This window comes from Salminus brasiliensis, chromosome 18 (assembly GCF_030463535.1).
Source record: "Salminus brasiliensis chromosome 18, fSalBra1.hap2, whole genome shotgun sequence".
Classification (NCBI taxonomy): Eukaryota; Metazoa; Chordata; class Actinopteri; order Characiformes; family Bryconidae; genus Salminus; species Salminus brasiliensis.
In genome coordinates, this window is record NC_132895.1 from 18,762,049 (window position 1) to 18,785,032 (window position 22,984).

At 39.4% G+C, this 22,984-nt stretch overlaps 2 protein-coding genes across 2 annotated transcripts; one reads left to right on the plus strand and one right to left on the minus strand.

Annotated features, from left to right (window-relative positions):
* The first annotated feature begins 4,379 nt into the window (after nt 1-4,379).
* On the plus strand, nt 4,380-7,573 carry tlr22 (toll-like receptor 22). Its single transcript, XM_072662540.1, has 2 exons — nt 4,380-7,269; nt 7,386-7,573. The coding sequence occupies exons 1-2, from the start codon at nt 4,380-4,382 to the stop codon at nt 7,571-7,573; spliced, it is 3,078 nt and encodes a 1,025-aa protein (XP_072518641.1).
* Nucleotides 7,574-8,684: 1,111 nt separating this feature from the next.
* Nucleotides 8,685-19,889, minus strand: hnf1bb (HNF1 homeobox Bb). Its single transcript, XM_072661779.1, has 9 exons — nt 19,453-19,889; nt 17,170-17,369; nt 16,382-16,658; nt 15,084-15,307; nt 12,477-12,622; nt 11,601-11,721; nt 10,257-10,406; nt 10,056-10,153; nt 8,685-9,624 (listed from the first exon to the last, which is right to left on the minus strand). The coding sequence occupies exons 1-9, from the start codon at nt 19,779-19,781 to the stop codon at nt 9,604-9,606; spliced, it is 1,566 nt and encodes a 521-aa protein (XP_072517880.1). The 5' UTR covers nt 19,782-19,889; the 3' UTR covers nt 8,685-9,603.
* Nucleotides 19,890-22,984: the final 3,095 nt, after the last annotated feature.

A 22,984-nucleotide genomic window follows, 5' to 3' on the forward strand; every position in this document is an offset into this window, starting at 1 on the left:
CTCTGTGCAGATGGACGGGAAGAGGCCTAACTAATCGAGTCAGGGGCTCCCCATGCGACTAGTTCTCTGCGATCGGTAGCTCGACGTTTGATTATGACATGTTTTAGTGCCCCCTGACGGCCACGTGGGTGCGCTGCTTCTCTTTTAAGCACTCCTCCTCAGACTCAGACACAACACACCCTAATAAACACACGAGTAGTTGCACTTCGTTAAGATTTGTATTCTTCACAAGTTTGTATAATTGAAACCAAGCATTTCAGTTATCTCCAAAAAGCCTTATATTTAAATGTATATTTGTACATTATACATTATATAGTGTTTTACAAGCATGTGTAAGAAATTGTGTTAAAAGATATTGTTCTTTTATTTAGATCAATCAGTTTAATGTGCCATTTGTTTGTTTGTTTGTTTTCTTGTTTGTTTGTTTCAGCACAAAATTAATTAGCAAATTCTTTTGGGAAAACTTGGTTGGGATGGGGCAGCTGTGGCCTAAAGGTTAGAGAAGTGGGCTTAGAACTGGGAGGTCATTAGTTTGATTCCCAGAATTGCGAATTCATTAACCCCCAATTGCTCCCTGGGTGCTGGGGTGTCTGCCCAATGCTGCAGGTGCATTTTCTCACTGCCATGGTTAAATGTACTTCAATGGCAGTGAAGTGTGCTTAGTCACATACAGGTGCTGGTCATAAAATTAGAATATCATGAAAAAGTTCATTTATTTCAGTAATTCCATTCAAACATGTATATTATATCTATTCATTACACACAGACTGATATATTTCAAGTGTTTATTTCTTTTAATTTTATAACTGACAACTAATGAAACCTGACAACTGACAACTAATGTACAGCACTCAGTACTTAGTTGGGGCTCCTTTAGCCTGGATTACTGCAGCAATGCGGCGTGGCATGGAGTCGATCAGTCTGTGGCACTGCTCAGGTGTTATGAGAGCCTAGGTCTGATAGTGGCCCTCACCTCTGTATTGTTGGGTCTGGCATATCACATCTTCCTCTTCACAATCCCCCTTAGATTTTCTATGGGGTTAAGGTCAGGCAAGTTTGCTGGCCAATTAAGAACAGGGATATCATGGTCCTTAAACCAGGTACTGGTAGCTTTGGCACTGTGTGCAGATGCCAAGTCCTGTTGGAAAATGAAATCTGCATCTCCATAAAGTTGGTCAGCAGCAGGAAGCATGAAGTGCTCTAAAACTTCCTGGTAGATGGCTGCGTTGACCTTCAACCTCAGAAAAGGCAGTGGACCAACACCAGCAGATGACATGGCACCCCAAACCATCACTGACTGTGGAAACTTTACACTGGACCTCAAGCAACATGGATTCTGTGCATCTCCTCTCTTTCTCCAGACTGTGAGACCTTGACTTCCAAAGGAAATGCGAAATTTACTTTCATCAGAGAACATCACTTTGGACCACTCAGCAGCAGTCCAGTCCTTTTTGTCATTAGCCCAGGCGAGACGCTTCTGACGCTGTCTCTTATTCAAGAGAGGCTTGACACAAGGAATGCGACAGCTGAAACCCATCTCCTTGTGCAAGGTGTCAATGGTTTTCAATGGTTGACAAAATTGTTGGTACCCCTTGGTTAATGAAAGAAAAACCCACAATGGTCACAGAAATAACTTGAATCTGACAAAAGTAATAATAAATAAAAATTCTATGAAAATGAAAAATGAAAACCCGACATTGATTTTAAAACATGCTTTAACAGAATTATTTTAAAATGAAACCTTATTAAACAGGCCTGGACAAAAATGATGGTACCCTTGAAAATAATGTGACCAAAGGGACATTGGTCCACTAATTAGCATCACAGGTGTCTACAATCTTGTAATCAGTCAGTGGGCCTATATATAGGGCTACAGGTAGTCACCGTGCTGTTTGGTGACATGGTGTGTACCACACTCAATATGGACCAGAGGAAGTGACGGAAAGAGTTGTCTCAGGAGATTAGAAAGAAAATTATAGACAAGTTAAGGGTATAGGCATGTTAAGGGTAAAGGTTATAAGACCATCTCCAAGCATCTTGATGTTCCTGTGACTACAGTTGCACATATTATTCAGAAATATAAGATCCATGGGACTGTAGCCAACCTCCCTGGACGTGGCCTAAGGAGGAAAATTGATGACGGATAATATGAATGGTTACAAAAGAGCCCAGAAAAACTTTTGAAGAGATTAAAGGTGAACCTCAAGCTCAAGGAACATCAGTGTCAGATCGCACCATCCGTCATTGTTTGAGGCAAAGTGGACTTCATGGGAGACGACCAAGGAGGACACCAGTGTTGAAGACAAATCATATAAAAGCCAGACTGGAATTTGCGACACTACATGTTGACAAAGCCCAAAGCTTCTGGGAGAATGTCCTATGGACAGGTGAGACAAAAATGCACATCAGCTCTATGTTCACAGATGGAAAAATGAAGCATATCAAGACAAAAACACTGTCCCTATTGTGAAACAACGTTTGATTGCAGTGATTGCATTTCTGTCCAGGCCTGCTTTATGAGTTGACTTTTTAAAAGAATTCTGTTGAAGCATGATTGAAAAGTAATGTCTGACTTTCATTGGTTCATTTTCTTTGAATTTTTATTTATTATTACGTTAGTCAGATTCAAGTTATTTCTGTGACCATTGTGGGTTTTTCTTTCATTAACCGAGGGGTACCAACAATTTTGTCCATGTGTGTACATATGTTACTACATGATCATGTAATATTTGAGCATATAGTTAACTTCCATGCCCACAATACACAACTTGACATTTCTGTTGCACCTGGAAATAATGAGTATCTGTCTATTTTGCACCATTAATTGGACAAATATTTTAAACTAATATGAGGAGAAAACAGAATTGTACTTGGAGATTAGACTTACCATTGCTTCTTCTTAATAAATTATCACTGGACATATCTCTACTCTGAACATGATCGTAGATTTTTTGAAGTTAAAAAAATAAAAGGTATGGAGAGGCTTCCTTTGTTTTGTCTTCCAAAGAGACTTTGGGCAGAACGAACTAGCCCTGAAAGTGGGCTTACCACCGCAGTCCTTTTTATGTGCGCGTGCACGTGTGTGTGTGTGAAATTACAAATAAATGAGGAAGTAGATGAGACAGTTCCTCACTGTTATCCAAACCTTTCCAGACCAGATGAAGAGACGTTGTTCAGAAGGTAAGAGGACCAGTGTGTGTACTTTGATGCAAATGTGTTAATGTGTAAATGTGTAATGTAAGGCTGTCTATAATTGACAACAAATGCATGAATTTATCAAAACCTAAAGAGCTTTCACAATTCAGTTCTATCATCTGTACCTGAAGCAGTGTTTATTACATATACAAATGATGAGTTAGGGTGAGGGGTGTGATTTTGTGGTAATTCATCACATTCTATGCAGCTCTGATGTACGTTTTAGTTCAAATATTATTAGTATTATGACAGGAAATGAGGACATTCATGGAGAACTCATACAGAGGAGAGTGGAGCACAAACACATTTTTGCTCAGTACTTCTTTACCATTAGGTTAATTATAACACCCAAAAAAGTCTGGTAAATCAGTGCAAAACACAATTAATGTATATGCATAATATAATTCTAAGTTGTTTAAACATTGCTTTCAAAATAAATATGATCAGTGAAAAGTTATAGAAAACTACTGCAGTAGTTTATATGGGGAGTATGGATTACATTGTTTACTGGAAAAGACTTGTTTGTAATACTGTGTTCACAGTGTGGTGATTGTACTATTCATTCATTCATTCATTTCATTTTTTTTCTTTTCTTTTTAATTAAACTTAATTTTATATTATTTATAGTTAAATGGACTAGTTCTAACTATGACACTGGCTATGTGCTTCTTAGTGGCGCTCTGTTACAGCCACCCAGAGGGAAATTAAAATCACAGTAGTAATTCTGTGACTATCGAAAGCGCTTATGATGAAAGAATTACAGTAATCCTCAGGGTGAATCTTATGAAATATCTGTGTGGTTGCTGTCAAATCCACAGGTGGTGTTACTGTGGTGATATGGGAAGATGACCAAATACAGTGTTCTGCTTGAAGCCTTACTTCCGAAATGTGTTAACTTCTCCTAGTGTTAACTTCTCCTTCTCCTATTATTTCATGTAAAAGGATGATTTCATTCATGTTCCAAATGGGTTTCACAATGGGTTTGGGTCTTCAGCAAACAGTTTCATTATTAAATGTTATTGCTCTTATGCAGATATAATCATGGCTGTGTTTAACACTGTGTTCTTTTCAGACTAGGTGGCCTTTCTCCTACTAAACAAATCTGCTGAATCTGGTGTGATTTTAAAAGAAGAACCCATTTTATTAGAAGCCTTCAACTGGTGGCCAGCTGATCTCATTTAAAGATGGCAGCAAAACCAGGAAAAGGACGTTCAAAAGGAAGCATATCACGGGCTATTCTCTGTATGTGCATCCTCCATGTCCAGACCGATGCGTTTTCTTTACAGAACTGCACTGTTCAAAGTGCTTTAAATGACACAGACCAGTTAAAAGTTCTTTGCTACAAAATGGGCTTCTTTAAGGTTCCTGCATCAATGCCCAACGAGGTCAAATATTTGGACATTTCCTTTAACTCCATTTCAAAGATCAATATTGAAGACTTTGAGGACATTTGGAACTTGAGCTATCTAAACTTATCAAACAACCACCTCTCATGGATACAAGAAGGTACCTCTGGACATTTTCCCAACTTGACCAATCTGAACCTGGCCCACAACAAGTTGAAGAGACTGTCAGGAGGTCTACTGCAGGGCCTGAGCAAGTTGCAGGTGCTACGCCTCGATGGTAATGTCATTGAACTCATTGACCAACATACCTTCGATTCCCTTACCAGTTTAAAGGTGTTGAACCTCACAAAAAATAAGCTCCGACAGGTTAACAGAATCAAGCCTGTGCTTGCGTCACCACGGCTGGAGGAATTATACATAGGAAGCAACAACTTTGGTGTGTTTAACTCAAATGACCTGTCAAGGACATCGCTGACTCTGAAAAAAATGGATTTATCAAACAATCCTTTGACTGCATTTCAATTAACGGATAACGTTTTCCCAGTTCTGGACCACCTGGATATGTCGCAATGTGGTCAAGATAGAAGCATGCTATGGAACATCACTGACAAGGCATCCCTGAATTCAGTAAGAACACTTTACTTGAGCGAGATCCATATTCCAGTGGAAAGCATAGCATCACTACTTCAGAACTTGTCTTGGGCCTCGCTGTATAAGCTAAGACTAAGTGGCATCAAGATGGCTAAGGTGGGGGTTCTTCTACAGGCCGCATGCTCCCCTCAGCTTAACGTATTGCGCCTGAAGGGCAACAAAATCTCAGCACTGACTGCTAATATGTTTGTACCCTGCTTCAACCTAACAGAGCTAGACTTGGGCGATAATAAAATATCCCATATTTCTGCAGCAGTATTCAGCGGACTGACACAGCTGAGGAAACTGCATCTCCAACTCAATGACTTGACCCAGGTCAGAAATTCTTTAGAAATGCTCCCAACCCTGGAATTTCTAGACCTCAGCAGAAACAGAATTCGGAAGCTGAGCTGCTCTGACTTCGCCAATTTAACCCACTTGACTCACCTGTACTTGTATTCTAACAAAATTTCAAAACTTGAATCATGCCTGTTCAAAGATCTTAATAATCTTCAAATCCTAAAGCTGGGCACTAATAAATTATTGACAGTTGGCAATGCTTTTAAAAATGGTCCTAAATCCTTAAGGGAGTTGCAACTGACTTACAATAAGTTAAGTGCACTCGAGAATGGAATTTTTAAGGGTTTGCATAATCTTAAAAGCTTGGTCATTTCGGACAATCAGATTACCACAATTAAAGCATACACTTTTACAGGCCTTACAAACCTAGCTCAGCTGTTTCTTTCTTCAAACCGGATAACAGAAAAAACCATGAAGGATCCAGCAGTGTTTTCAGGCTTGCCTAATTTGAAAGAACTAGATCTGTACAGCAATGTCATCTCATATGTGGATGACACCTTGAAGACACCTCCATTTGTACATTTAAAGTCACTGAACATAATTACTATTCATAGCCAACGAAAGGGTTTCGGCAAAATACCCTCCAACCTGCTTCAAGGCTTAACTTCCTTGGAAATGTTCTACGGTGGAAACATGAACCTTCTTCATCTGCATCCTGATACGTTCAACTCCACCCCTAAACTTTGGTTCTTGGATCTCTCAAAGAATGCATTCCTAGATGAGCAATCCATCTCTGCAGATGTTTTCCATCCAATACCCGGGTTGACTAAGCTCATCCTCTCAAGAGCTCAGCTTCATTCCCTGAATTTCCTGTTAAATGCAAAGCTCTTTAAACTGTCCGTCTTAAAAGCCTCTGAAAACACTCTAGATATCATCAACGATACACTGATTCAGTCACTCCCTCAACTGAGGTACCTTGACTTGGAGAAGAACACTTTCACTTGTGACTGTAGCAATGCTTTTTTCATCGACTGGGCTATAAAGAACAACTACACCCAGGTTGTCTACTTGAGCAGGTACACTTGCAGCTACCCGCCTTCGCTGAGAGGCAAACGCCTTGCAGATATCAATACGGACTTGTGTAATGTTAATGTGGACTTCATCTGCTTTGTCTGCAGCTCTGTCGTGGTCACCATTACCCTTTTGATCTCTTTCATTAATCACTTCCTACACTGGCATGTGATCTATGCATACTACCTATTCCTCGCGTTCCTGTATGACAGCAAGAAGACACAGATGCACCAGCAACTTGGGTTCCAGTATGATGCTTTCATTTCCTACAATGTCCAAGATGAGCCTTGGGTTGCGGAGGAGCTGGTGCCCATATTGGAGGGTGAGCAGGGCTGGAGACTGTGTCTACATCACAGAGACTTCGAGCCAGGAAAACCCATCCTAGACAACATCATGGACGGAATATACAGCAGTCGTAAGACCATTTGCCTAATCACCCACAATTACTTGAGGAGCAACTGGTGTTCCAAAGAAATCCAGATGGCTAACTTCAGATTGTTTGATGAGCAGAAGGATGTGCTGATTCTAGTATTCCTAGAGGATATTCCTACGCATCAGCTGTCTCCTTACCACCAAATGCGTAGTCTGGTGAAAAAGAAGACTTACCTCAAATGGCCCAAAGCTGGAGAAGATACTAAAGTCTTCTGGCAGAAACTGAGGCTAGCTTTAGAGACAAAGGAAGGTCCAGAGGAGCAGAATGCTATTCTTTCTGGACAGGGAGACTGCAGTTTCACATCACACCTTCCATAACATGAAGGTAACCTTTTATTTAGCAGAAATCTTGTTTTGTTTCTGCAATAAAATACTATCAGTGCATTCTGAGACACAATGTCACTGTTTTAGGGATCACAGAGAGGAGCCAGGAGGAACAGGAACTGTATCAGCAACTTCTCAACTCTAAAGGGGGTCCAGGGGAGCCATTCTTCAGGTTTGTGTTGAACAGCAGGCTTTCATGCTCTCTGCCTCTACTTCGACCCCTGTTGTTCACCTCCCAGCATGACTCCCTCCACCTACATAAGAGGCTACAGTGACCTCGTACTCTGTACTGCTGATTACAGTTGAAGAGAAAAGTGCCACAGCTGCCTGGACAGATGTTTAAGTAACCAAAGAATCAAGAGTCAACAAAAAAGCAGACTTTTGCGAAATTCTAACTGAAATACAGAGGCTGTTCCTATTTTAGTCTTATCCGATGATCAAGTTATCCTTATTGGATTAACCAAAACTGCCTGAATAAGAGGGCTAAATGTAAGCCTGAGATGTACATTTTACATTATCCACATCTACCTTTGCATCATCTTTGAGTAATTCACCATATTCCAGAAACTATGAGGTTACCTTCCAATACTTAGCTTATCTAATCAATCTGTTACTAAATGAAATGCTGGTGCAACTGAACAAACAGCCCCTCAACAAGTGCCTTCTGTGTTTTTCTAACCAAAATACCATATTTTGGTAATATTGACCTAACAAACAACACATTTTGATTACTGGATATTATACTTTCTGGAATTTCCAGAGCATCAATCTACCTGAATTAGTACATTTTACAATTAATTGAACATCACTTTAAAATTTTGTCTTCAGGAAGGTTCATTAAGTGGTGCTTATGTTGATTTATATTTACTCTTTACTAAAATGTCTAAGTATAATGTTATCTAGTGTTTTACAGGCAGAATTCCCCTACCTGCTGAGATTAATAGTTTTAACCAATTTACTGTACATTTTATTTAATTTATGCTAATTTTGTTTACTTATATAACTCTATATAGGAGTTTGTGGTAGCCAATCAATGACTTTCCGTTTTCCTCCAGGTTATAGTAAGTAGCTTTGGCTGCTTTCCCTTGGGAAAATACACACTTTAATCACATTCTAGAAAGGTCAGATGATAAAAGGAGAAGGATAATGACTTCATTGGTTCACTTCCTCATGGTGGCCGCTCAAATGATTTTTACACGCCCTTTGACCACAGGGCCGAGACAGAGGAAACAGTCCTAATGGGGTCAATCAGGGAAAAAAAACATACTCCCCTTCCTGTTCACACTCCTCCTTACAGTGACAATCTCCTTCAAGCTACTATCACTGTACTCATCTCACATACACTAGATTTCAACTAGAATTCTTCAATAAGTAATCAAACACCACTTTTTGATGCTGTCCTTTAAAAATAATTTCAATATACACAATGTTTTACAGCAGTATAAATATGATTACAGCGATTCCTGAATTTACACACACACACACACACACACACACACACACACACACACACACACACACACACACACACACACACACACAGAGAAAAACATCCTTGAAGAAACATTTTCACAATTACACAACAGGGTAGTGTAAAATCAGTCCCTGAGAGACTACATTGGTTGGCAGATGATCATTATGTGCAAGTACAGTTAATGGACTATTATTTAAAAAAAAACATTTTTCTCTCTTGAATTTTTTTCTTATACAGAAATGATTTTCTTCAAATACAGGAATCAGACTAAACTAATCACAGTTTGTGATCTGATTCAAAAATGCATTGTCCATAATAAATTGACCGCTATGTTCTCTGGCTTGACCTTGTCGCAGTCCATATTCTCCGCCATCAACATTAACAACATAAAAGTATGGAGGTGCGTCTTAGAGGACTTTACACCAAGATGGTTCAGGGTGGCTGCTGCATTCGCATAACATCACAGAAGGTCTGCTTTGCAAAGGGTCCTCGATAGTTTTTGTGCACCCTTTTAAATCAAGAATCCTCATAAATGCCACATTTAATGGATAATGAAGCCTGGGCAGTGGAGAGGCACTGAGCTGAACATGCGTGGTTTTGATGCTATAATGATCATGAATCAGGCTCTAAGGCTCAATCATCCAACTGTTCCAACCAGTTCTCAGAGCTTTCCCCCGTATGGCTACTAAAAATAAAATATTACTCAATATTCTTGATTTTTCATCTACTGCAGTTGTTCTGATGGTCCGTTCGAGAGGTCACCATGGCCAATGTGGTATAAGGCACTCCTCTTGCTTAGCTGCCAAGAAAGTCTTTCACAGGTGTGCATTCTCACCAAGCCTGCAAAGGGCACTAGAGCAAAGAAAAAGAGCGTTACAGTAATCTGTGGTGAACACAACCACCCTAACATATCCACAGAGACATTAACTCTTTACGTTCACTCAGTAACATGTTCTTCAATACATTTGAATGGATTTGTGCTTTTAGAACACTGTTTCCATTTCCATTCCAACAACTTGCATTTATATTTATTTTTTGATTTCTTTATTTCATTCTGTTCTGATGGTTTAGGATTGCTTTTGTTGCTCACTCTATTTCTAACCTTAAGCATTTGATTTTTAGACCAAAATGATCCTCAAAAAAGAAAAACAATTCATCCAGAAGTATTTGCACAGTGTACAGAACAGCTACAGGGTTCATACCATGGAGAAAACTAAAAACTGAAAAAAATGGAGATGCATATTTTGGACAGCAGTGAAATATACAAACATAAAGACAGTCACCTGCTTGTTAGAGCCCAGGTGAGTGATGGTGCTTGCATCCATAGAGGGGAATCGAGCCGAGTGGGAGTACTGAGGAGGTTCTTGTTTGGGGGAGTACACTGAGGAAAGGACCCAAAAAGTGAGTCAGTAATCAAGAAACGCTTCAAGAGAAATATATACAGTACTATTCAAAATTTGGAATCTCATGTGTGGTATACGTACTGTGTGAATGTGTATAGGGCTGCTGTGAGGAGTGCACAGAGGTGAGGGGTGTGAGGCCAGAGCTGTGAGGGAACTGCATAGGCTGCAGGGTGGTCAGTCCGGACACGCTGTTAATGACCGGCACACTCTGAGATGGAGGGGAGCTCAGGCCTGAAAAAAAAACAGGAGGGTATGATTCCCCCCTAAGCAAAGCAGCTTCCACAATCATTTTACCCCATTCAAACCCTAATCTTAATACACTGTCAGAACCTATGAACGGGTTCACGTCCTCACTACATAACATCCCTGTTAGTTTATAAAAGATACTAAATATTAAAGCTGATTATGAGAAGTTCACAACTTAAAGCAAAGCCCACCATTATTTACCACTGCTGAACAGAATCCTGTGAAATTAAACTTGTTAGGAATAACTTTATTATGTAATATTATTATTTAACATGTGGACTGTATTGCTGTACATTTTACGACCTGACGACAACTTAAAGAAATAATTTGCCTAATAAAATAAAATTTTAATTTCCAAGTTTTCAGCTAAGATATGTGCGGTGTCTGAAATGTTGCTTGTGGTTTGTCGACTAGAAAATAGTGTTGACAAAACAGAATATTTGATTTCCTTTAAAACCATAAAGTATACATTTGAAGAATCTCGACAACTTTGGTTTTTGATTATTACCCATGAATTGTTATTTGTTCTTTGCGTCAGTAAAAATAAAAAAAGTTTAAACAGTAATTTTAGGGGGGGATTTCTGCTTTTATTTTGACACGCTGTATTTGTTCTTTAGTATTACTGACTTTAGTATGTATCTTTAGTATGACTGACTTATTTCAACACAATCTGTTTGTTCCATTACACAAGTTAATAGTGGAGTCTGTTGTTTTGAGGTTGTTTTTTGTTGTTTTTTTTACTCTCAGCAAATGTCAATGCCTCACACAATTATGTTATATATTCTGCTATCCACTCAAACACCAGAGTGATGTTGCTGTGGATGTGTGGCCATGCTCTATGTGTCGCTCTTGTGGTACAAATGTACCAGCTTTATCCGCACGTTCTGTTCACGTGACAGACAGCTGCTCAGTCTGTATGTTTTCACTGCAGCTCTGTTTTAGGAAATTATTAGTGTATAAAGTACATGCAGCAGTAAAACACAGTGCTTTGGATAAAAGTTGGCAATTAATCTGTTGTTCACGTGCGTCTCAAAGCGTGGAGGGCAATCCATAAGGACCACAGAATATCTGTGATCAATTACACCACTGTTTCTATGCATTCTTGATCCAAACCCTTTATTTTTACCAGTGGTCTTCAACCATGCTCCTGGAGAACTGGACTCAGAGAGGTGGACTCACTTTGTGCTGTGAGGGTCATGATGAGGCTCTGGGCCTGCTGGTGATGATGAGAAGACTGTGACAGGCTGTGGATATTGGTCAGAGTGCTTACTGGCGGCAAGACTCCACCTGACGCTGCGATCTGGACACGCACACACAGACACACACACAAAGTAAATACATATAAGAGCCTCAAATATACTGCAAGTCAGGTCATGGGTTCTCACTTCTTGGAGAACAAATGTCCTCTCTATCTTCAAACACAGGGTTAAGTGTATCTTTGAGGGAGAGCGGTTGGGTTGAGAATACACAGAAGTGAGTCATGTTTATTAGAGGGCTCATTCACTCCAGTCATAAAGTAGAGTAATGACATTGTTATGGTGTTATGGGCTCTGCCCGCACTTGCTGTGCTCGGTGACCCAGTTCAATCTACATTATATGCAACGAAAGTCCAACTTCCTGCAGCAATCACAATCTTCAAAGTAACACTTCTGCTGATAACAGGGATGCGGTGGAGCAAAGCTTCGAATTAAACTTTGAGCAACATGTGTGACATATGTGTCACTGCAGCAGGAATGACTGGATCAGTAGATAATGAAGCCCTGACCATTTAAGGGTCACTTACATTTTACGTACTAGGTTGCTAGTATGTTACATTCAGGGGTAGCTGTGGCATAAAGGTTAGAGAAGCAGGCCTTAAAGAATGATCTGATCCCCTGGACTAGCAAGTGGGAGGCGGGGGACAGTTCTTTCTCCTCCTTCAGCATTCACAATTGAATTTCCCATAATCAAGGCATCCAACAGCTCACATTTACTTCCTGGGTGTTGAGGTGGCTGCCAAACTCTATTCACCGTAATTTTACCCATTTGCTTAATTGCGCTTAATCAGACACTCACCATCTTGGCTTCAGGTGATAGCAGGCTGTGACAGTGGTCCAGGCCAGTTGGAGACACCTGTTGTAACACAGACTGGCTGTTGCCGTGGTGACTGATGGCCGTTGAGGAAGTGACCTCACTGCTTCCCTGTTGGCTGAACCTGAGCTCTGCAGTGGACAGAGAGAGAGGATAAGCAGAGAGACAGAGAGAGAGCTGTTAGCTGCGCAGACTGATCTGGTTGGTGTATCTGTATATGACCTGGTTTGTTGCATACCTCTGTATCAGCTAATCGATAAGAGTCTGCACTGAACAAACATGTCTACACATCTAATGCGAGCATTCCTGCAGCTCTTTCTCAAACTCACTTTCATTTCCCCACTGCTTTCATTCGTTCTCTCTTAAACTTTGACTTCCAGCTGATTTTTCTGAACCAGTTCTCACAAACATTTCGCTTATTTCCGTTTCTGTAATCAGGCAGCCAGACAAACATGATCACAGAGTGTTTCAGCAACCCGAGGTCAGAGACTGCTGCAGAATACACAGTACAAGCAAACACCCAGTTCTCTGAGTCACACACTTCTGACGTAACACGTAAGCCAACAGCAAACATTCTGCGAAATTCGTCCTGCTTCACATCTGTACGTCTATGAAAGTCCCAAAAAATAGAGCATTGTGTTACAACACTGTTATGTAGTTCATCTCCACTGACATGTTTAGTACATCAAAAGTTGTACTGTTGTATTTTCTAACCTCTTAAACGCCACAGATCTGTTTGGGGGTCCACACATCAGTTCCTTACTCTTTTAACTGCATTAATTAGTAGTTTAATCGCAGTTATCAACTAATTATTTTGCAGTTTTACTGAATATTAAGTCTTTTAAATCTGATAACTTAATCAAGTTTAATCAAGGTCAAAATTGATCCTAAAGGATTTTTTTAGCTGGTTCATTTGTGTGAGCTGATTCTCCTGTATCTGCCAAGCCCTGGTTTCTGAGTTAACCGAGAACTGACCCCAAGCATGTGGCAAGACTTTTATGTGCTCCACTCGTAAAGGTGTCTACAGGTGTGGCTGTGTGCTTTGGCCAACAAAGGAATTTCTGATTACACACACAGAGACACACATACACACACATACTCACACAAACACTCTAAAACAATGCACAGGTCAGTTTGCATTCCGCCTCATTTGCTCTCACCTTTCAGATTTTCTCCTCCATTAGGCAATAAATATTCATGTTTGGGAACACACAGAATCTATGTGCATTCCATTGAGTGTGTTGGTGTGTGTGAGTGTACACCTACAGTACTGTGCCAAAGACTTAGACCACCCAGGAAAATATTTTAACTATTTATCTGGGCAGTATTTTTGATTAGTTCTTGGTTAGAGAAAGTATGTTACAGTAGAAATACAGTAAAAATCTTCTTTAATTGTTAGGTTTTGTTTTTAAAAAATAATTTAGAAGAACCCTGATACGACTACTCTTCCCATCAGTGCAGTCTAACCATTGTAGTGTTCTGTTGCATCACCAGTTCACCTAATTTTACATATAGATATTTAATGTAACTTACGTTAAATGATACATAACATATTTTTTATATATTGCATATAATATTTTATATTTTCGAAGAACTTAATGTTTAGTTTTATGAACCAGAAATTATTCAACCTTATCTATCCCTCAGAATGAATTTGTAAGTGTTAACTCTGTTTTGATTGACTGTCCTGTATTCTGCTTCATTAAAACCAGTCCAGGCTGAAAACTGTTATCATTTTAACATGAATGGGTGGGCTGAGTGGGGGGTATATTACAATGCAGTGGACTTTGTGACATCACAAAAAAAACAATGACCACTAAGTAAAGCTTCAAGAATATTTACACACACTATATGTTCAAATTCATATTCAATTCATATAACTACTGGATTAAACCAATTTAAAGCACACTCTTTGTATTCCACACACAGCCTGCATAATCTCCATAGAAATGCACTGCCACAGAATTGGGACACTGCACATGAATCTAAGATCACCATGACCACTTCCAAGTGTAGGCTAGAGGTGTATAAAACCCACCAGCACTGGGCTGTAGAGCAGTAGAACTGTGTTCTCTGTAGTTCTCTGTAGAGATGGAGCACCACTGAACACTTTTGGATTTTGTTTGAGTGGCATTCCAGAACTAACCGTCCAGCATCAGTACCTGATTGCTGAATACAATCAAATCCTCACTGCCATCTTCTGACATTTAGTGCAAAGCCTCCCCAGAAGACATTTGCATTTACTGCATTTGTCGAGAGTGTGGGTGGTAGGAGAATGCAGCATAGGATTTTCACCAAAGAACTCTAATGGTATAGCGTAGGATCATTGCCTGAACAGGAATTGATTTTCATGATTTTCCAGGATACGAGCCAAACTCATTATTGGAAGGTAACTGCAAATACTGAGATTCCTCAAAGAGATGTTTGGAAATGTTTATGCTAACACATGTAAAACCCCAATCTACTGTGATTGTGTTTATTTCTATTATTCTGATGTACTTTTCCAATCAAATAAACACTTTGGATGTGTAAGAGATGAACAGTATGAGAAAGCATGTAAGTTCTCAGCAGAGACAAAACCTAGCATCTTACTTGTTTCTGTGCTGCTGTGATGATGGTGTTGGCTGTGTGCTGCTGTGGGAGGCATTAAGGGGTTCAGGTTGTGAACAGGATACGAGTCCATTGCAAGCTTCTGCCGAAACGCCTCCTCTTTGCGGCGGTTAGCAAACCAGTTATAGACGCGAACCTCTGTGACCAGGTTAGAGCCCAAACCATGAGCTTTAGAGGGTGACACGCCCCTCTGTACGCACTCAGCCCTGAAAATGACACAAGAATCAATCATTTGACCAAAAATCTAATTTCCACAAATTTTCTCTCACCCCATAATGTAGTCCAGCCAAGATACGGTTGGTATCTAAAGCTTGCCCTTTTTTTTTTTTTTTTGTAGATTTATGTAGTTTCTGATACTACATGGCATGCTGGTATCTATGGGCAAACGTACATTGCCAGGTGAAAACCACAGAAGCCTTCTTGAAGCTTTTTGTTCTTTGCACATTTTATACATAACAGTATGTCAGAGGTGTGTGCATATCCCAAACCCATAATTGTACATGTATTGTTAGTAATGTGAAAATAATGAAATAAAACCAGAAAACAGCATTAGATCAAAAACTACTTCTGCCCCGAGTAACTTAGTGTTGTTTTTCAGTGTATCCATAATCCATTAGTATTAGAACTGAAATCTGTTAGGAGCTGTTTTGCAGATGTTGTCACCAACACACACAAAGTAAATAACTGAATAAACATCGTGTGTTTCCTCACAAATATATTTTAGTAGAAGTTAAACTAGTCCATCAACTTGTTACTACCCACGTCTGGACACAGTCCTAGAACAGTCCCCACACTTTGCACAAGTATGTGATGCTTTAAGCAGGGCAGTATATGGACACAACGCTTTGAGGTGAAGCAATATTTTTTTGGTCTGGATAGAAATCTTAATTACTATTGTGTTTTGAGACCTGGCTGAGGCCGGTCCACATGTCACACGGTTGCATATTATGCGGTTCTTGACACAGTGTGACATACTGTATTCCATAAAAACAGCAAAAAGTACACTGCATAGCTAATAACAGAAGAAGTAGCTATCCTGAAGCCTGAATACTGCTTACACCTTTGTCTATTTTATAGATAACGGTCTGTCACACTGTCATAAGCTTCCGTTACTTGTTAGTTCCTTTACTCTTGTGGCTCCAGTGGAAAACTGCAGGTAAGCTAAACATGTATTGACTACATTTGAGGTAAAGGAAAAACTGTAAATCTGTCTACTTGACTGTTATACATCAGCCCAATGTTAATACAACCTGGCCATATACACTGAAAGTGAGCCTAACCTGTTGCATTCCTCCACCAGTGCCTCTCTTTCCTCTTTGCTGGGGTTCTTCTGTCTCTCGTAGGCCTGGTACAGGATCTCCTGAGACGCCGGCCCCCATTTGAAGCGGTTCCGCCTCAGTCTCTTCGAGGCTGGCTCACCTTCGTCTCCCATTGACCCCCCTGGACCCCCTGCAGTGCCCACATTCTGTCCGGGATGGTTGAACTCTGGGAAAAAAAACAGGACCTGATCCTGACTGCATGAGTCACTGGGGTCAGAGCCCTCAACGCGGTCGAACTCTGTGAAAATAAGAGGAGGACATGATTGGGTGAAAAGTAAAAGACACACTCATACACACGACAGAACTGAGGCAGGGATTTCCACAGAGGAAGCGACATGAACAGATAGAGAAAATGTCTCAAAAAAATTCCTAGCAAAGAAATCTACACTACAGAAGCGATCAACTAAGATATATCTGGATCCACAATTCAGCCTTTACTCTCATAACATAACTAAGATATTAGTTTCCTAGCAGAGTAGTTACTAAACAATAAGCTTGAAAATAACAACTGAATAATTCAACTGCAGCTTTAAGAGTTTAAACGATGATATCACTAAAACATTAACTGTAAAATACTTTAGAGTATCTGTATTACATTTATCTGTATTTTTACCAGGAAAATTACAGATATAGTTACTCATACTAGTATATTATTATTGTTATTATTATTATTGTTATTATTATTATTATTAATAATAATAATAATATACAACAACAACAACATTTTTTTTTTGTAAGTGCAGACTTACGTCGGTTGATTTCTTGTTGTTTACGGGCATACCATGTGTAGAGTGCGGCTCTTTTGGTTGTTTTCATGGGGGTTCCTTTATTAAGGTGCTGTGAGAGGTGAGACTGATTCAGTCCTGTAACGTCCACCACCTCTCGCTGTGGGATATTGTGCTGCTGCATGTAGCTCTTAATGGTGCGGGCTGCTCGCCATGGATCCTCACTGAAAGACACATACAAAAAGGGCTGTTAGTTTCAACAACAACAACAACAACAACAACAACAACAATAATAATAATAATAATAATAATATTAATTATATTAGTAATAATAATGTATTCTTAGAAATAATGCTGGGGAATAATATTATTTTTGGTAAAATAGTAATTTGTATTATCACTTTTAGTACCATTGCTAGCTTTCTTTTATAATAATAATAATAATAGTAATACTAACAACAACAATAATAATAATATCATGATAAATATTAAACATAGAACTGTATTGTTATTATTAATATTACCATTATTAATAATTATTATTATAATTTGTTTCTTTATTTATTTTTTTAATCATTGTATCATTAGTAGCAGTAGCATTATTAGGTTTTACATTATATAGGTATTATATCATATTAGTTATACAGCATGTATATTATATTAAATAATACTACTGATAAATTAATTATAAAATATTTCTTAGTATTAAATCTTTATTTTATGTAATTTACAATATACTATTGCATACATATTACTATTAGAATTAATAATATAAATAATAATAATAATATAATGATAATAATGATAATGTATTAAATAATATATATATTATATATAACAAACCATGTACCATGTCTCTGTCCTCTCTGTGTGTTTGTCAGTATATCTGAATATCTGTAGATTAAAAAGTCCAAACAGGCCTCATGTTTCCCTCCAGACTGTAAACACTGAAACTCAGCCCAGGACTAAATTTAAACTATGCCACTAATCAGGGCCCCAGTTCAGAGCACAGCTCTGTGAGATCTCCAGGGTGTCGATGTGAATGTAACTTATGGAGGATGTGTGTGAGCAGTCTGTGTTTGTTTTTTGGAGTGAAACCCTCCGCGGGCTCAGCTGGATGTTGATTTAGGCCTATAACTCTGGACAATGAATAACTAACATATCTTTTCTCTCTAATCATACGACATGTGTATCTTTCTGTTGATGATTTATAGAATTAAATTAATAACAACAGCTCCACGTGGTTTCGTTTTGGTTTCCTCAGCTGAGAGCCGCGAATTCAACCGGCAACTTCAGGATTTCTACAAGCGAGCAGAGCGAGGAAGGCAGAGCCTCGGTCAGATCCGCCCCGCTGACCTTCCCGCTCTGAGGACCCGCTGAACTCAACACGGGGGTTTAATTGGGCTAGAGTTACAGTAACGGGCTGGGAAACCCAAAATTCCTGAGATTTAGGTTTTAATGATAGTAATAGATAAATAAATAAATAAATATACATCGCTGTTAATTAAAATCATTCAGATATTGTCATCATTTTGCCTCTTTTGTTAAGAGTAATTCCGCAGCCGGTAATCTGCACTGTTACTGTTATTCAATCACTTTAATCATTACAATTTTGATTAAATAATTTTTATATTTTTTATTTTAATTTAGCTAACAAGTTCAAATAGGACAGCAGTTTTAGACAGTACAGCTCTTTCGTCTCTCACACTTACCTTGGCTTTAAAAAGTTTATTACTTTAATATTGCGACATTAGTTATTACACATAGTTCAGAAGAGAGAGTATTTCTCTAAATGAAATGCCCAGAATTTATATATATATATATATATATATATATATATATATATATATATATATATAAATATAAGAAATTATAAACACTACCAGCTCAAACACATTCAGACTTATGCTGGCTAGCATAGTTAGTGCTGGCTATCTAGAGCTAGCTAGGTTAGCATCCCATTAAACTTTTAAAACTTTTTGTGTCACACAAATCACACTGTGTTACTACAGGTGGCTTAAATTATTATTATGGAAAAATATATAAAACAAAAAATATTTTAGAATTGATCATTTTAGCAGGTTTTAATCAACTAGCATCCGTTCAGTTTTAAGAGGCTAAACTCCAGATCGTTCTCCTAAATATTAGACTATTTTCGCAGGTGGCCTCGATTTAAAATTTCTTAAATATCTCAAATATTGTTTAGGACAGAACGAATAAACTCGTTTGAATACTTTATATATAAACATAATAACTCTTTAGCTTGGCCGTGTGTTTTACAGGTGAACCACGCTGATCCAGACTCACGCTAGCATCCGCTCGACCTGAGCGCGCTGCTGCTCCGCCTCCTCCGTGTCGAGAGCCTGCAGCTCCCGCAGAATGGGCGGCGTGTCCCGGTCCTCTCCGTCCTCAGAGCCCTCGTCCCCGGACACTTTACTCCCTCTGCCCAGGGTCAGCAGCACCGGCTTCGAGTCGCAGTCGCTGGCCGGGGAAAGGGGCCGTTCCGTTTTAATGCCCAGGCCCGGCGGGCACGGGGGCAAATCCTCCAGCGCCTGAAGCAGCACGTCCTTGGTGAGGCCAGAGTCCAGCAAGGCGCTCAGCAGCTCCTGTTGAAGAGAGGTCAACTTGGACACCATGTCAGTAAAACATCAAGCCGGCTGCGCCAGGACGCGGGGAAATGGGAAATAAACTCGGTCTAAAGGAAGGTACGTTTACAGGCAGCTCCCTGATGAAGTCCAGCTCGTGCGGACACACACTTTTGTGATAAGAATTCACCTGCTGAGGGACAGGCCCCGCCTCCTCGGTGGGCGGGGTCTACACACCGAGACCCGTTACAACGAAGGTCCTTCTGCTCATTAATATGCAAATACAGCGACTGTGGCCTTGAACATGTGGACTGAATGGAGACGATCGCGTTTACCTGGTCGATGTATTTATATGTTTGGGTTGTTTGTCACAACAGAATATATAGGCATTTATAAAAAATATATATACATTTAATTTCAACTATTCAGTTAAACATCACACTCAAACTATAGATTTTAATAAACAATAGTTAAAACTATCCTTAAACAGCAGACTGATCAGTGTTAAATCAACACTGTATGCTCCTGAATAAACTCAGGTTTACTTTGAGGGAAACCCTCACCGTCAGTCTATCAGAGGGGAATAAAATAAACAATAAACAACTGAGAATAACATGAGAATGATTTAATATTAAATCAGCAGTAATAATGATTAGAATACAAATAATAACCATAATCACATTAATTAGTACAGTTCAGTGTGCCGTTGTTACCAAATAGGTTCCACATGTTTCTTAGTGCTGTCAGCAAAATCAGCCATGCTCTTCAACCGAGATATGGTGATATATCTCACCAGTCATTTACAGCTATTCTCATTCTCAAAATCTCTCTGAATGAATGTGATAGAACGAAAATCATTAAAAAATGAATTTGCCACCTAAATATCTGAGTTTGTTGATTGTAGTAAAATAAGGAGTCTGGGAGGTAAATTGACATAAAGTGACAAAGTTTGATACTTCATGTTATCAGGTGTTCAGGCTGGATTTCAGCCAGCTTTGTCCAATCTCAGTGCACACCGGTTATCCAATCAGGCACATCAAGCCACAGAGAGGAGAAAGTTTTGAGAGAAAAATGTGGACGCCCATCGGTCTGGAAAATGTTAGAAAGGCAATTCTAAATCTTTACGGCTACAGCGTCCTACAATCAGTCAGAGCCATACTGGAAAAGGTTTGGAACAGAAGTCAGTTATCCCAGGAGTGGATGCCCCCCACCAAAAAAAAGTTTCTCAAAGACCAAAGTGTAAAATCAGGATGTGACAAATAACCCAGTGACAACATCTAAAGACCTGCAGGCCTCTCTCCACTCAAAAGGGAAAAAAATAAAATACAAAGTCTTAGCCCTGTGTATCCCCAGCATCCTCCTTTTTAAAATCCAAAAATACGTTCTCCATAGCTTTACCCTCAAAACAGTACATATATCTCATATATTTCACTAAAGCTGAAACAACGACATACTACAAGTAACGAAGCTTCAGTGAACTGATTCACTAAGTTCATCATCATCTTTCTAATAGTATCTTTGTCTCACTGACTGCATTAGCACTCGTATACAATCCATATGTGGACAGGTTAACCAAGTTCTTTGGATTTTTAGAGTGGATTAAAAAATAATGTAAGCACAAAACCCGGCAGAGGTTTAGCGCGAGAACGTTTTGCTAGTAACCTTTCCAAGCTAATACCAGAAGCATTTAACAAGACTCAAAATGCCATTCTTAAAATACACATCATCATACATTTACCTGGCCTTGTGCTGTAAATCACAAAGGATTTTCACTTCTGACTCAGATTGTTTTATCGTGCTGTTTCTGTGTCTAAAATTCTCAGTAGACCTGAAACCGGGGATATTTTCCATATGGTGAGGAGCTATTCACATGCTTCAGGTTCTCCTAAGGATTTGTTCCAATATGAGAAACAGAGCACAGTTTTCTTAATGGATGTCTTAAATGTATCATCAGAACCATGAAACATTTGTGAATGCACCACTTGGGTAGGTGATTTAGCAGCCAGCTAACACTGGATCATATGTGTTTGTAGTGTTAGGAGTGTTGCCGAAACAGGGTGTTTGGTATAGTGTGTTTTTGTCCAGGCGGAGAGTTGGACCCTGGTCTGCTGCATTTCAGAAGCTTTTGTGGGTAAACAACACATCAACCATTTTTACATATAGGCTCACGGGGAGCCTCCTCCATTACATTTCCTGCTGATACTGATGAAATTCCAACACTGTATTTCAGACTTCATGTCTTCTTTTTTTCACACATTTTAGGAGCAAGGAGCTGATGTTAAATGATTAACAGCAGTTAATAACAAACTTAGTGAAATGACATTTTTTTCCAGGATGTGAAACCAGGTCCATTGCAAAAGGACCAGTAGAGCGTAACAGATTCGGATGAATAATTTGTTACGGTTCTTTTTCCCCCCCCGAGGTACACAAGCTGAACAGGATGCCATAATTATACAGTGTGTCACACTTGTGTCCCTGAAACATCTCCCTATTTCAAATATAACATATTCAGCACATATCTAACTGATCTGTAATCTCTCAGAGTGGGCATGTCAATGTATGTGGCCGTACTGCAGTGTTACAGTCATGAGAGTTTTTCTGGGTATGAACTCTCTCAGATGTTGGATAGCGTGTGAGAGTCAGAGAATAAGAGTCCACACATATAGATTCCAGTTAGAATGAACGATACACATGGGCAGCCAGCAGGGCCGGCACTTAGGAAACACTTTTTGTAGCCAGCCTAGAGTCTTTCCACACTTTTTTAGCCATAAGCAAAACCTTCAGCTTGCACCTCTTCAGGTAGTCCACTGTGGATTTGTACAGACAGTGTGATGATTGCTTCTAGAAATCTCTGCCATTTAATTAAATTCATTTGTCTCTCTACCAGTGAAATGTCCCCTGTGCCACTGGCTGCTTTACAACCCCAAAGGATGATTAATTAACCCTGTGCTTGTTGGAGAGGTTTTCTTTTCATTATATTCTGCACCATTTTCCCTCCAAACATAACTTCACCTATTGAAACTTTAGAAACTTTCCTTTGAAAACATCTGTTGCTGAATTTTGAGGTGGAGGCAGGAAAGAATTTCTTCTGATGACTCTTCATGAAGGTGAGATTAGACAGTAGAACAGTGCACCACCACTCCAGAGTCTGCTGAACCTTCCTGAAAGTCTTTTGCAGTAAACCAGCGGTTTAAATGTGCCTTTCTAGCAACAAGCAGTTCCCTCAGAAACTTTTCTAGGTCTTTGAGACCTCA

Excerpts from the sequence above, each read along its gene's own strand:
- tlr22 (XM_072662540.1), top strand. The coding sequence starts at position 4,380 with ATGGCAGCAAAACCAGGAAAAGGACGTTCAAAAGGAAGCATATCACGG. Across the intron at positions 7,270-7,385 it reads TTCTGGACAGGGAGACTGCA|GGATCACAGAGAGGAGCCAG; the intron begins GTTTCACATCAC and ends TCACTGTTTTAG.
- hnf1bb (XM_072661779.1), bottom strand. The coding sequence starts at position 19,781 with ATGGTGTCCAAGTTGACCTCTCTTCAACAGGAGCTGCTGAGCGCCTTG. Across the intron at positions 17,370-19,452 it reads CAGGTCGAGCGGATGCTAGC|TGAGGATCCATGGCGAGCAG; the intron begins GTGAGTCTGGAT and ends TGTGTCTTTCAG. Across the intron at positions 15,308-16,381 it reads CTGGTGGAGGAATGCAACAG|GGCTGAGTGCGTACAGAGGG; the intron begins GTTAGGCTCACT and ends TGTCATTTTCAG.